The 15,485-nt window shown below is 44.4% G+C and overlaps 1 protein-coding gene across 3 annotated transcripts in view; it reads left to right on the forward strand.

The window, feature by feature from the left end:
- Nucleotides 1–13,417, forward strand: part of PANK2 (pantothenate kinase 2) — a 44,880-nt gene extending 31,463 nt beyond the window's left edge. For all 3 annotated transcript variants that reach the window (XM_047771547.1, XM_047771546.1, XM_047771548.1), the window contains 4 exons: nt 263–439; nt 3,143–3,266; nt 5,100–5,225; nt 9,179–13,417. In XM_047771547.1, the coding sequence (XP_047627503.1) occupies nt 263–439; nt 3,143–3,266; nt 5,100–5,225; nt 9,179–9,229 (478 nt within the window). In that variant the 3' untranslated portion in view covers nt 9,230–13,417. The remainder of the gene's footprint in view (nt 1–262; nt 440–3,142; nt 3,267–5,099; nt 5,226–9,178) is intronic.
- Nucleotides 13,418–15,485: the final 2,068 nt, after the last annotated feature.

Genomic DNA, 15,485 nt, shown 5'->3' on the forward strand with positions numbered 1-15,485 from the left:
GGCTGATCTGCACCTGAAGTGCCCAGACTGCCCTGGGGACATGGGCAGGGAGGCGGGGCCTGTGCTTTGCCACTTTGTTGGCTCACTTATATATCTTCGAGTGTCAGGCACTTCATTTTTATCTTTTCACAGACTTGTTTCGTAGTGGATGATTGGGATGGGACAATAATGTGTTGATACATGAATATGGTTTTGGATTCATAAATGTTACCCTCCTATTTTCATCTTAAAAAATGTTATAATACAATGTTCTTGCTCACAGTCTTGGAGGAGGAACTTTTTTTGGTCTCTGCTGTCTTCTTACTGGCTGTACCACATTTGAAGAAGCTCTTGAAATGGCATCACGTGGAGATAGCACCAAAGTGGATAAACTTGTGCGAGACATTTACGGAGGGGACTATGAGAGGTTTGGACTGCCAGGCTGGGCTGTGGCTTCGAGGTAAGGGGAGGGGGTATGTGTGCTCTTAAGAAATACAGGAATAAAATATTAAATATTGCGTATATCTTTTACCCTTTAGTCTTGCGTACTATAAAGTCACCTGCTTAAGGTGTATAATTTAGTAGTTTTTAGTATATAGAATCTTGCAACCATCTCCATAATCCAGTTTGGTAAGATTGTTATCATTCCAGAAAGAAATCTTGTCTCTATTAGCTGTGACTTCCCATTCCTCCACCCCTAGTCCCTGGTAAACAATAGTTTATTCTCTGTCTCTGTATGGTATCATACAATATGTAACTTTTGTGACTGGCTTCTTTCACTTAGCATAATGTTTTCAGGGTTCATCCATGTTTGAATCAGTACTTTGTTCCTTTTTATTGCTGAATAATATTCCATTGTGTGGATATATAATATTTTATTTATCCATTTATCAGTTAATAAACATCTGAGTTGTTTCAGCTTTTGGTTTATTTTGAGTAATGATTCTGTGACCATTCATGCACAGGTCTTTTGTGTGGGTGTGTGTTTTAAATTCTCTTGGGCATATACGTAGGAGTGGAATTGCTGGATCATATGGTAGCTGTGTTTAATTTTTGGAGGAACTGTCAGGCTGTTTTCCAAAGTGGCTGTACCATCCATCCTACAATCCCATCAGCAGGGTCTAAGAATTTAAATTTCTCTACATCCTTGCCAGTACTTGTTACTGTCAATCTTTTGGGTTTTAACTGCCTTAATAGGTGGTAAAGGATCTCTCACTGTGGTTTTGACTTGCATTTCCCTGATGACTAGTGATGTTGACCATCTTTTAATGTACTTACTGGCTCTTTATCTTCTTTGGGGAAATATCTATTGGTCTTTTTGTTCATTTTTTAGTTGGATTATTTGGCTTTTTATTATTGAATTGTAAGGATTCTTACATGTTCTGGATGCAGGTCCTTTGTCAGATACGTAATTTGCAGATATTTTCTCTCAGTCTTTTGGTTGTCTTTTCAATTCCTTGATGGTAGCCTTTGCAGCATAGAAGTTCTATATTTTGACTAAGTCATTCTTATCTTCTTTTTCACATCATTTGTGTTTTTGGTGTCACAAATGAGAAGTCATTGCCTAAGATCATGAAAATTTACTTCTAAGGATTTTATAGTTTTAGTTCTTCGTTTAGGTCTGTGATCCCTTTTGAGTTAATTTTTGTGTATGGTGTGAGGTGGAGGTCCAAATTGAATCTTTTGCTTTTGGATATATAGTTGTCCCAGCACAATTTGTTGGATAAACTATTTATTATTTTGCCATTGAATTCTCAGCTCCTTTGATGAAAATCACTTGACCATAAATATATGGATTTATTTTTGGATTTTCTGTTCTGTTGCATTGATCTATATTTCTGTCTTTATGCCACACTGCCTGATCGCTGTAGCTTTGTAGTACCGTGTTTTGAGAGTGAGTCCTTCAGCTTATTCTTTTTCAAGATTGTCTTGGCTTGTCTGGGTTCCTTGACATTCTGTGTGAATTTTAGGATCAGTTTGTCAATATGTGCACCAAACACAACTGGTATTTTGATAGGGATTGTGTTGAATCTGTTAGATCACTTTGGAGAGTATCGCTGTCATTTTAACACTATCAGATAATTCTGTCCCAAGGAGATAGAATGTCTTTCTTTTTTTTTTGGACTTTTTAGGGCCACACCCATTCCCAGGCTAGGGGTATAATTATAATTGGAGCTACAGCTGCTGACCTACACCACAGCTTGTGGCAGTGCTGGATCCTTAACCCACTGAGTGAGGCCAGGGATTGAACCCACAGCCTCATGGATACTAGTCGGGTTCTTAATCCGCAGAGCCACAGCAGGATCTCTAAATGTCTTTCCATTTCAGTCCTTGGTTTCTTTAACCAATGTTGTGTAGTTTTCAGTGTGCAAGTGTTATTCCTTTGATAAATATATTCCTAAGCATTTTAGTCTCTTTGATGTTAATGAAAATGGAATTGTTTCCTTAATTTCATTTTTGCATTTTTGTGTGTGTGTGTATTGGGGCACATGGTTGTAAATAATAGAAAAGGCATTCATATACGTGTTTGTTGCCTCATTTTAGGCACTTTGTAAATGCTGTAATTTCATTTTCTATGTTGGCAGTATTTGTTCATCAATAATCACTTTTCTGATTGGCTGGCTCTATGTTCAGGTCCTTGTTATTAATGTATCAATTCTGCTGGTCAGGTACTTAAAAATACTTGATTTTTCAAGGGAAATCTGAAACTTAAGTCGTTTACGCTGGAACTCAGCTGTCTGTGCTTTGCTTTGCTCAGATAAAGCAGTTTGCCAGATGTGAAAGTGACCATTCAGCTGAGTGGACCAGTGTACAGTTGGGAACGAATTGCTAAATGAGGCATCTTCCTGGAACTTAGCCTGGTTGTGGAAGGAGCATGGTGCCTGACAGTGGATCTGAGTGTGCAGATAACTGGTGTCAAAGCTAAATTTCACTGGAAACTGCAGGGAAAGCTGTTTGTTCATTCAGAATGCTTGAGTTCTTCCTGAAGTTGGATTTCTCTGTGAGCAGATACTCTGTTATTTTTGTAGTTAAAAGTTGGAAGATTTGAACAATGTTGCCCTGAAAGTCACCTTTATCTTATTAGTAAAGTAACATTCAAGTTCTCTTGGGCTGTGGTGCCTTTGGTTTAGCAATGAAATGTTTTTTTTTCTTCCTATCACAGCTTTGGAAACATGATGAGCAAGGAGAAGCGAGAGGCAGTCAGTAAAGAGGACCTCGCCAGAGCGACTTTGATCACCATCACCAACAACATTGGCTCAATAGCAAGAATGTGTGCCCTGAATGAAGTAAGGGGACATGGATTTCTTTAGTTGCTCTGAGGAAAATAACGCCGCTTACTATGTGGGCCTCACCTTGTATATAGCGTCTGTCCCCTCCGAACAGTCCCTAAATGTAGTCGTAAGTTGTGGAGTTTGTTTCACTGGCAAAGTAAAAATGCTTCACATGTAGATAAATTGTAATTGATCTTTTGCCCCTTACTGAAGAGAATCACTGCTGCTGTCTAGAAGCAGAGGAGAAAGTAGAGGAAGATAGAGACGGTAGCCAGAATTGCAGACGATGGGGACTGTTGGGTGGTGGTGATGGATGGCGATGCTGAATCCAGATGCCACCCACACTGTTAAGCTCTAGAGCCCCTGGGAAGGAATCCAGAGAAGGCACGGAAGCTGGGAGAAGACCGAGTGGGCGGAGGAATGCCCACCCTGCTCCCCCTCCACTGCAGCAGAGCTCTTTGTGCTTTCAGCTTCTTTACAGTGCTGCCTTGTAGCATTCAGGTCAAGCAGCATTGTACAGGGCTATGAAAGAACTAAGAACGGCCTTCCCTTGGGGGTCCAGTTGGTGCAGCTTTCTAGCTTGTCCCTATTTTACACTGTTGTTCGAAATGATTCTTTTAAATAAATAACATAGGCATATGTGACTTAAAAAGGAAACTTCAAAGAGTACAAAAGGATTGTCTCATTTTTAATTAAAGAGATACCGTATCAGCATGAAGTAATTAAAAACTCTTCATTTGACTATTTTAACACTTCTGTTTTCTTTATTGCATGTTCCTTTTCCTGTGCTTGTATATTTTAAGATTTTAGTTGGTGTATATGCCATTTTATTATTTTTTAAATATCATATATTGCATGGCTGTATATTTAATTTATTCTTATAAGTCATTCACGTAGAGCTAGGCATTTGGTTGCTTGCTGGTGGTAGGTCTTGCAGTAAAGCATTTTTAAGTGTGAAGCTATTCCTTGGATGAATTTATTCTTCTTTTGGTCTCTTTGCCTTTTCTAGGGCCGCTCCCGTGGCATATGGAGGTTCCCAGGCTAGGGGTCTAATCAGAGCTGTAGCCGCCGGCCTACACCACAGCCACAGCAACTCGGGATCCGAGCTGCGTCTGCAACCTACATCACAGCTCACGGCAACGTCAAATCCTTAACCCGCTGAGTGAGGCCAGGGATCGAACCCGAAACCTCATGGTTCCTAGTCAGGTTCATTAACCACTGAGACATGATGGGAACTCCATGGATAAATTAATTCTTCATAAGGGATCAGGAGTGAGATTTCTCATCGAGAGAGTATCATGTTTATGACTCTTGGTAGGTATTGCCAAGATGCTGCACCAGTTTACATCATTTTTAGCAATGAATGAATAGATCTATTTTGTCACAACTTGACTAATACTGGGTGTAGAATTTCAGTTGTTTTCCTAACTTTTTTAATGGGTCTAAAATTTTACTTTTTTTGATGACTTAGATTGAATTTTATTTTCTGTGATATTTCTTATATAATTTGCCTATTTGTTACTTTCCTTCTTTGAATTGGGTCTTAAATTTTTTTTACTTAATCTATGTAAAGTTTATTTAATAGTAGTTATTGTTATGTTTAATTCTAATCTGTATTCTCCTGTGACATTTTTTGGCATGCTTTGAAGTGGGTCTAAAATGGTCTGGGGATCAATTTTAAGTAGCCCTAGATTGACTGGATTAAATGTGAATACTTTTTTTTTTTTTTTTTTTTAATCAGCAGTTACCTTGCTGCTAAAAAGTATGTGGTATTCTTTTTTGGGGTAGCTATTCTAAGAGAACAGTAATTAAGATGAAAACTAATTGCCTCTTTTTTGATGTGCTCAGAATATCAATCAGGTGGTATTTGTTGGAAATTTCTTGAGAATTAATACGATCGCCATGCGGCTTTTGGCATATGCTTTGGATTATTGGTCCAAGGGACAGTTGAAAGCACTTTTTTCAGAACACGAGGTAAGTGAACTTATTTCCTGTGGTGTGTTACCTTCATAAAGGATGTGCAGTTCGTGCTGTGCTGAAATTTGAAACAGTACTTATTTTTTTATGCACTTGGATGATATGAGTTAACTTTGGTCATGTTCAAAAGCTGTTTCTTGGCAATTCCTGTTGTGGCACAGCGGAAACAAATCTGACTCATATCCATGAGGATGCGGGTTCACTCCCTGGCCTTGCTCAGTGGGTTAAGGATCTGGCGTTGCCCTGAGCTGTGGTGTAGGTCGCAGACGCAGCTCAGGTCCCACTTTGCTGTGGTTGTAGCTCCGATTCAACCCTTATCCTGGGAGCTTCCATATGCTGCGGATGTGTCCCTAAAAAGACAGAACAGCAACAACAAAAAAGCTATTTCTTACCTGATTTAATGTAAGGTAGGTTTTTGGTTAATTTAATTTTGAACTTTGGCAGTTTTAAAGAAGAAAGTCTTGAACATGCAGCTATATTCCTGATGCCATATTCTTTTCTGAACCATCCTTTGTATTTTCCCATTGCACTTTGTGCTTACTTTGTAAATGTACTTTTTTTTTCATTTTTTTATTACTCAAATGAATTTATCACATCTGTAGTTGTATAATGATCATAACAATCTGATTTCACAGGATTTCCATCCCACAGCTCAAGCACATCCCCCCACCCCCCAAACTGTCTCCTCCGGAGACCATAAGTTCTTCAATGTCTGTGAGTCAGCATCTGTTCTGCAAAGAAGTTCTGCCTGTCCTTTTTTCAGAATGTACTTATTCTTGAGTTCTCCTTTTTTTCATTTTTTATACGATGATTTTAATTTTTTTCCATTATAGCTGGTTTACAGTGTTCTGTCAATTTTCTACTGTCCAGCATGGTGACCCAGTCACACATACATGTATGCCTTCTTTTTTCTCATATTATCCTGCTCCATCACAAGTGGCCAGACATGGTTCCCAGTGCTATCCTTTTTTTCATTTTTTTTTTTTGTCTTTTTGCCATTTCTTGGGCCACTCTCGTGGCATATGGAGGTTCCCAGGCTGGGGGTCGAATCGGAGCTGTAGCCACCGGCCTACGCCAGAGCCACAGCAACTCGGGATCCGAGCCGCGTCTGTAACCTACACCACAGCTCACGGCAACTCCGGATCGTTAACCCACTGAGTGAGGCCAGGGATCAAACCTGCAACCTCATGGTTCCTAGTCAGGTTCGTTAACCACTGCGCCACAACGGGAACTCCCTTTTTTTTCATTTTTTGATGTCAGTTTTTATGTATTGGTAATTCATGAGTCAGTTAAGATGTGTGTTCTAAAAACAAATCAGTAAAATCGCTAAAAAAAGAATTCCAGGATTAGAGCCACACTGTCATTAAGAACTTAATGCATAGACTGTGTGGGGAAGAATCATCGAATTGTTCATCCTGTTGTCCTGTTTTGAAACTGCCTTTCTGTTTTGCAGTTTGAGGAACAGTAGCATCAGGGGTGTGGAAGGGGCCCTCTTCCTCCCCTTGGTTGTGGGGCAGCCCGACTCGTGTTGTTGGGTTGTAGATAAGTGTTATGAACATTTTTTAGAATTGTATGTGCATATGTATGTATATTTTTTTGGCTGCACTCCACAGCATATATATGTTCCTGGGCTACGGATTGAACCTGCACTGCAGCTGGATCCTTAACCTGCTGTGCCACAAGGGAACTCCTAAATCAAAGTAGGATTTGAAGTGATATATAAAGAGGTTGCTTTTTCTTTTAAAGTTACTGTGTTTTTCCTTTTTAAGTTGCTTAAGTTCATAGGTGAAACCCAGAGTGCATGATTTCCCATATCAGAAAGCTTTAAAGTTTGTCATCTAACTTTGTTTTTACTTTTAATGTTATTATGTTAGTAAATTGGTACTGAATTATTTTTGTTTCTTGTACCTTTTATCTACATCTCGTTTTTTGTAATCTCTGACCTGTTTTATTTTGCTTAATATTAGAATAAAAGGAGACCCTGTGTAATGTTATATCTTAGTGTAACTTGCCTCTGGCTGAGTTTCTAGCTCTTGTTGAGGTTTCTAGGCAGAATGTGGAGGTGAGTTTCTTAGGTTAACTTTTTTTTTTTTTAAACTTAGATTTTTTTCACATCTTAATAATTACTATGACACAAACCTTTTAGGGAATTTTGTTTCTCAATTTTCGCTCTTTTCTGTCTGCTGACTTCATTTTCCTCTTTGGTTGGCTCTGTCGGCTCTGTTTGTCTCCCAATTCGCATTTACATCTAGGCCCCTGGCTCTGGTGTCGGGGACTTGTGGAAGCCTGCTTATTTTAGGCCCTCTGAGTCATGAAGCATTCTCTTGCCTGCACACTGGGGTCAGTGTGACTGTTGTCGTGAAAGCTTTGTATAGATTCTTCTCAGGCCTTTCTCTTTCATTCTCTGCTGTTCTTGTCTTACACGTCTTGGTTTGTAACAACCTCTCTCTGTCCTGTCTTTTACCAGATAATAGGTTCTGGGTCTGCAGAGCAACTCAGTATAATGGTTAACTCTGTCTCTTCTTTTTTTTTTTTGTTCTAAAATAGAACACAGCTATAGAAAAGCACATAATGTGTAGAGGTAACTGTTGAATTCTGTCCTCTGGCTGTGACTGAGGGTCTCTGGGTGCCGCCAAGTCTTACTCAGCTGCGTCCCTCCTGCAGTTTCTGACTTCCTTTCACAACACATCTGTGTGGCTGCTTGTTTTTAAAACCAGGAAATCGAGGGAAAGAGCAGGCTTCAGCCTCTGTTGTGTGGCCGCATGTTATTTGGAGAAGCTTTTCTTGTAAAATAGACTGGGCTTTGGTTATTTTTGTTCTTTTAGAGACTTCTCGTACGTTCTTCAAACCCACAAGCAAGTCTTTCAGGATCGTCCCGTGTTCCTTTTTCAGTCATTTCTCTTTAAAGTACTTGACTGTCTGATCTCATCCTATGGAGACCTTGATGGATTTTGTGTCATTGAAAGCAACTATACTAGGAAAAAAAACTTACGGAAAAAAAAAAGATTTGTATCATTGTTTGATTATTCTGATTCCTATTGGCATTCTCTTTCTGCCAGTATGAGTTTTGTCTCATGTTCTTTTGTATTTAACCCTTGTTTTGGTTTCAGTTTGGGTTGTCAGGTCTTGGTTGTACTGGACTTCGACTGCTTTTGCTGTAGCAGATGGTCTGGCATGGTCTTCCTTCAGCCGCTGCTTCTCTGTCTCACCCTCGACCCTCCCCTCAGGTGCTTCTGTTGTTCCTCCCCGCTCTCTGCAAGCTGCCTTAGGACGCTCTTGTCCTCTGCTGCCCTGAGCGCTGCCCAGCTCCAGCTCCAGCCACCTGGTGACTCCCTGGGTGTGGCTGCGTGGCTGCCTGGCCATCCCAGCCTTGCCCGTGCTCTGTGGAGCCCCCTTCGTGGCTTTCTGCATCTCTCGCTCCAGTGTCCTTGTTCTCAGGGGTGGTGTCAGCGGGTGTGTGGGAGGGGCCTCAGCCTCCCTGCCACCTTCATTCCCTTCTTTTACATGAGTCTTGAATTCATCCTACCCACTTCCTGCTCCCCTTTCCACCTGCAGCCCAGCCAGGCCCTCGCCCTCCATGAGCTGCCCCCACCTCTCCTGCTTCCTTACACTTCATGTTTCATCTTCCTTGGTTCTTGAGTTTACTGCAAATGCTCCAGGTCCCTGCTGCTTCTCACCCAGAACACAGCGCAGGCCCTGTCTCTTACAGACCGGGCCCCTGCGGGCCTCGTAGCTTGTGGGGCCCCCACTGTGGGTTCTGGTCTGACGCGACAGGGTCCTCCCGGGCCTGGGCACTCCTCAGAGCTTCTCTGCTCCAGGCTGGCCTTGGGCTTAGCAAAGTGGGCCTCAGGAAACTGGTGTCAGGAGTTAAGGGCTGTGTTGGCTTTAATCATATTGATAGTAATTTAAATAAATCTAAGAATTGCTCTTATTATTTTTTTTTTTTTCAGGGTTATTTTGGAGCTGTTGGAGCCCTTCTTGAGCTGTTGAAGATACCCTGATCATTACCTGGGGAGAGGTTCCTAGAACTTTCCACAATGGGATCTGTGGACTTGTTTTTTTAAGAGACTCATTCAGTTTTATGATTGTGTGCTACCTGAATCAGAGCGAGAAAGGACGAGTGTATTTTTCTAAGTCATCAAGATAAATCCTTAAAAATTCAGTCTAAACTAATAACCAGTAAGGAAAGATATATATTAAAAAAAAAAAGCGGACCATGTCCATGTTGGCGAGGATTCATTGTATTTAATTGCTCTTCACTGTAGCTTTGTTCAGCGTGCTGTGTTAGTTTAAAATTCAGCATCACTCAGTGGAGCTGCTTCAGAGGAGAGCTGTTTTGTGTTCCACCTCCTGTGACTTTGTGTCCCATTGAAGTCGCTAAATGTAAGGAAGCTACTTTGTATTACAATCTAATCACAAATTTGTTAATATGGCTTTGGAGATCATCTTCTGTGCGGTAACTGTCATGTGCGTTTAGCCTTTTGTGAACATGTTGAGAAACGTGTTTCAAGGTTCTGCAGACTTACTGAGCAGGTTAATTCTGTGCCTGTAATGTTAACAGTTAAGCATCTTTGGGGAGTGCAGTTCCAGGTTGTTTACGCCATAGATCCCGGGAAGGTCTGTTAGGGAGGACAGGACTTCTCTCCGGGCAGAATGTCCTTGGATAGCGGGAGGGGGTTGAATTGACATGGTGAAAGTTTAGCTGGCAGAAAACACGCATCTGGAAGACTAAAAGCAGACAGAGCTGCTGGTATCAACGTCTTTTCAAGGAACGGGGTGCGATTACTTCAGGTCAGTAGAAAGGGAGGAATTGAGGTGTTCCTGTGGGGAGCAGGGTGCGGCTCTCCTGCCTTCCTCTCCCACCCCCTGCCTTGTGCTTGTCGGAAACTGCCTGGCAGGCTGGCTCAGTTGCCTGGTGGGGATGCTGCCTGTGAGAGGCTCAAAAGGCTGTGTGAGGAGAGACAGGATTCTAGACGGAGTCTTAGAGGTTGACTGAACCTTTTCCTTCTGCTGTGCAGAATAATTTTAAAAACCATCTCCTTGCAGAGGGGGCAACATTTTTATCTTATTTTTTGTAATTGGTGCCTGTATCCCTGTTGAAGGCTGTGAAGATTCTGTATAAATCAGCCTTTGGACTAGAAGGAAACACCAAGGCTCTGTGGCCTCTTTGCGCCCCTTGGTTTCAGGGGAGGAGAATGGCCCGGGAGGGACCTGACATGGGAGGCAAGGTCCTAGGGGACAGAGAGGTGCAGGAGGGTGGGGCTGGGTGGCTGAAGGGGGAGAGGCTCTGACCCCACGTGCCCCTCCTGGTCAGCAGTGTGGGGGCAGCAGAGGCTTGTCTGTTGTCACAGCCATGGTCCCCTCACCTGCAGGAAGGGCACAGCAGGGGGACGGTGTGTGTGTGGGGGTGGTGGTGGTGTCAGCCTAATGCCATTTGGATCCTGGATGGCCACTTTTGCACACTTTGCTAGGCACGTGGGAGTTGTAGGTGCTGCTGGCTGGTGCAGGCCGTGGAGCTGGAGGGATGCTGCGGGGATGGGAATTGCAGGCCCTGGTGTGATTAACCTCTGCTGCTGCCCCTCCTGGGCCTCAGTCTAAGCCACCTCCAGTTCTGAACCTCTGTCCTCGCTGGCTGCTTCCAGCCATGTGCCTGGAGGCCCCACATTACCCCCACAGCCCCCAGAGTCAGCGCCACCACCCACCTCCTGCCCTACGCCCTCCTCCCCACTTCGTCTGGGCAGAGCACTGACCTTTGGAGAAAGGAAGGACCCCGAGGAGCCCACTGCCAGGGGAGACTCAGGCCGGCCTCCAAGGCCTCGTAAGGTCCCGCCTGCTCTTCCCCGCCACCTGCACTTAACTGTGCTCGTGAGGCTGTGCCTGTGCTTTTCGTGGGTCATCTCATGAAATCTTTGTCATCCCCACAACTTAGCAGAGGACACCTGCCTAAAGTCACATAGCTGGAAGCTTTCCTCTTGTGCCTCTCACCTCCAGGGATCTACCACTTGCTGCTCTGTGACTTCACTTTGTGCCTTGTGCTCAGCCCATCTATCAGTGCAGTAGTAAATCCTGTTGCTGGATCTAATGAACATGTCATCTTCCTCTTGCTTTTCCTTCTGCCTCCTAGGCCACTTCTGTCTCTACCACTTCATTCTCCTCTGAAGACGGTTATTGCCAGCTTTCAGGCTCAATCCTGGATCTCTGCTGGCCAAGGGAGAGTGCCCGGCCCAGCCATTGCCTCTGAGCTCCGGTCCCAAGTCAGCAACTACCTTTTCTTCTGTATCCCCTGCAAGGCCATTCCCACACAGAAATCTCTCCATCCTCTCCCAGTTTACTGCCACTTTACTACCTCCAGTTTGTGAGATGCCTGTAAACTTCATCTCTGTTCACTACAGCCACCACCCTGGTCTGAATTACTGACTGGTCTCATCTCAGCAGGTGTCCCTTTGTCTGCCCTCCAAAAGGCAGCCTGAGGATCCCACCCCACACTCCCCCATTAGAGGCAGTAGGGTGGTAGAGGCTGTGGTCATGGTCCAGGTGGGGGAGGAAGGACGCCAGATGCGGATGGGAGCAGAGAGCAGGTCAGGTGGAGATGCTCTAGAGGGTTGAGTTTGGGGCTGTGGAGATTGGAGATGGGGGGTGTTCTGTGAAGGCACCTAGGCTTGCTGGGGAGATGTCATTTTGGCCTGCCTGACTTGATGCCAAATAGGCAACTGGATATTTAGGGTGGAGATAACAGACCTGAGAAGGATGTGCATGTAGATGGGTAAACTGTAGGTGGGAATTTAGTGAACCCCAAGGTAGAGGGAGAATAACAAGAGCTGGGCAAGGAGAAGGCTGTGACGATCTCTGAAGAGTGGCCAGGGTGATGGCACGAGAGGCCTGTTGCTCAGGAGACTGGAGAGGAGAGGAGCTCTCCAGGCACCTGCATTAAGTGGTTGTTTCAGAGCTGTTTCCCATTTGGCTGCAGGCTCACGGATGGCCTCGAGGGGAGTTTTCCTGGAGCTGTGGCGCAAAAGCAGAGCCGCAGAGGTCCTAGTGAGGGTTGCTGAGTAGAAACAATGGCCGCCACAGGACGGCTTTGGACCAAGAGCTGTTTGTTCTCCTCATAACAGAATAGTTGCTATTTCCGGGCCTGGGATGGAGCCAGAGGGGTGCCACCGCAGCCCCCCTGCCCCCCACAAGCAATAGCGCTGGAGTTTGGGAGACTGCTTGTCTGTGTCCAGCCACACCTGTGGTGCCAAGGCCAGGCTGGCAGGGGGGCCTTGGCTTCTCTGTTATGGCCTGGTGCTCTACTTATCACTGCTGACCTGTGCCCCACACGGTGGGAGGAGATGAACCAGGCTTCTGCATCACAATCACCTGTTACTGGTGACCAGTTCTGTTTGTTCGGAACCACTCACCTTGACTTTTCCAGCTCTTGCTACATGGGCTTAAGTGGAGTGTGGGTGACCAGTGGTGGGTACATGCTCAGCACAGAGTATTTTCAAAATCTTTTTATTTACATTTAAGTCAATTACATGCACGTTTTATATTTTAAACAAGAGTAATTAGCAAAATGCATTAAAATTTTAAAATAGCAATTAAATATACAAAAATATAGCTTACAAAAAAAATTGCGAATGTTTAAAAATATTCTGCTGCAGAACTCCTAGTGTACAAACATGTCTATGAAACCTGAGGCTCAGCATTTCATAAACTTTTTTTTGAGGGAGTTATTATATCTAGTGAATAAACCCCAGTGGGCTTAAACTACAAGACTCATATCCCCTCTTTCTGGCAATGATCTGTCAAGAGACCAGAGATGACAGTTCAGAAACATTCTTGGAAGACTGAACTGTTACCAGGAAGGACTTCCTAATACTGGCCCCACCTGCCTCCTGCTCTAACGGGGCCTGGGAGGGAAGGGGGCGGAATTCAGGGACCTCGTGCACCTGTCCTGAGGCTCGTACTGGCCCAGGGAGCTGAGAGGGGCTTCATCGAAGTATAGACAAGTCCCTTGACACTGATGGGGCCCGCATTCTAGGAACATATCCCTGGAGCAGGGAGTCCCTGACACTGTAGCCACAGACGTGAGTACTGGATTGGAAAGCCAGGTGTGGTCATGCTTGGTCTATAAGTGGAATAAAACTCAGCATCTCGGAACCATTCACATTCTGAAGCTGTACTGGAACAATAAAAGATACACTGAACAAGCTTCTCTATTTTCCTTGTAGTCCCAATCAAATGGAAGCACATTCCATGGCACACTGGAGTGGAACCTTTGTTAATTTTATCTGCTAAAGGAGTATGACCCAGCATTTTCCAGTTATCAGCTGCAGACTTCACCAGAATTTAGACACATTCATCTCCTTTACTCAGATTCCTGAATGCTAATATTAAAGTCTCTTAAGGTTCATCCAATGACAGAAGGATGGAATTTCACAAACAATTCCTTTTCAAGTTTCAGGTCGGGCCCCAAAGTTATACTTTTGATCCAGGGAGGCCCCGGGCTTCTAACTCTGGCATTACAGCAGGGAGATGGGTGGGGACTGAGAGGCACAGACGTGGCCCCTCCTCCCAAGGGCTGCCTGGAGGAAGCACTTTTAACTTTGATCTGCAGGGGCAAAAGTGAATCTCCGCGCCCCCCCCCCCCCCAAGAAACTATTGGTGGGATAATTTCTGTTGAAAAAATGTTGGGCAAGGAGAAAATTCTACGGGAACATTTTCTATTTAGTTTGTGCATAAGAATAGCGAGAGAAAGGGAGGTTCATGAATGTGAACATGGACATTCAGGCATATCTGCTGTAAATTCTGAGGCAGCTGACCACCTATTTGCTTAGCAATGTCTGAGACATCTACCCCACAAGACACAGGATGCCTTGGCCTTCAGTTACTGCTACTTCTCAAACCCCTGTCTTAAAAACACGGGAGCCTGCCTAGGAAACGGTGACAGCTGAAGCCAGGTGTCCTGCTGGCCTCTTGGTCCTCCTTGGAAGTGGCCAAGACTGGAGGGTTGGGGTGGAGCTGCAGCCTGTCCAGTCCCCTGCAGGAGCTGTTGGACTGTGCTGTCACTTTTGGCTGGGGAGCCTGCTCTTGAGTGTGCTGTCACGGACTCAGGCTGGAAACTGGTTGTGCTCATTATTTGGGCAACTATGGTTAGGGTGTCAGGGAGGGTCTGTATCTGTATAGAAAACTAGAATTTCAGCATGCTTCAGTTAGTGGAAAATAGGCCTTAGGCAGAATGGGTGTGATTAAAAAAATTCCCCTAATACTGGGCTCACCTTTTACAGACATTCTGACTTCTGGGATGGTCCTTCCCACAAGAACAGAACTGTTCCTTGAATATACTTGTCCGGTATCATATAAGTAGAAAGAAAAAAAAATTATACACACACATATAAGTTGATTCTTGAACAACATGGGTTTGAACTGAGCAGGTCCACTTACATGTGGATTTTTTTCAATAAATACTTTCCATACGATCTGAAGTTGGCTGAATCCATAGAATCAGAACCATCAATACAGAGAGCTGACTGTAGAGTTATGTGTAGGCTGTACAGGGGGTGTTGTTCAAGGGTCAGCTGTATACATACACATACGTACCTACACACACACGTGCATCTGCTTGTATATGCATAAAGGGTCTCTGGAAGGCTCCACAAGTAGCAACTAATAGTGGGTGCTCAAGAGGTGAGAAGCTTGGCTTGCTGGAGATCAGGGATGCAAGGAAGACTTAATTGTTTATGATTTGTGAACCACATGAAGGGATTACCTATTTAAAAAATTAAGGAGTGGAGTTCCCGTCGAGGCTCAGTGGTTAACGAATCCGACTAGGAACCATGAGGTTGCAGGTTTGATCCCTGGCCTTGCCCAGTGGGTTGAGGATCCAGCGTTGCCATGAGCTATGGTGTAGGTGGCAGCTTGGATCCCACGTTGCTGTGGCTGTGGTGTGGGCTGGTGGCTACAGCTCCGATTAGACCCCTAGCCTGGGAACTTCCATATGCTGCAGGAGCAGCCCTAGAAATGGCAAAAAGACAAAAAAAAAAAAAAAAAAATTAAGGAGTATTCAGCCCTGAGCAACCAAGTCAGGGAGCACCATGGGCACAGGTACATGGAAGTGACTAAGTAAGATCAAGAGGGGAAAGGGAAGGGAACCAGGTGAACTGGGACTCTGGGGAGGGCACATACATCTCAGGAGGTTCTCTTGAGGCTGTTTTGCCAGGACAACAGAGGAGCCCCATGTGGCCACTGTGATGATGTCACCTTGTAGCACCAGCA

The sequence above is a fragment of the Phacochoerus africanus genome, chromosome 3, assembly GCF_016906955.1.
Source record: "Phacochoerus africanus isolate WHEZ1 chromosome 3, ROS_Pafr_v1, whole genome shotgun sequence".
Classification (NCBI taxonomy): domain Eukaryota; kingdom Metazoa; phylum Chordata; class Mammalia; order Artiodactyla; family Suidae; genus Phacochoerus; species Phacochoerus africanus.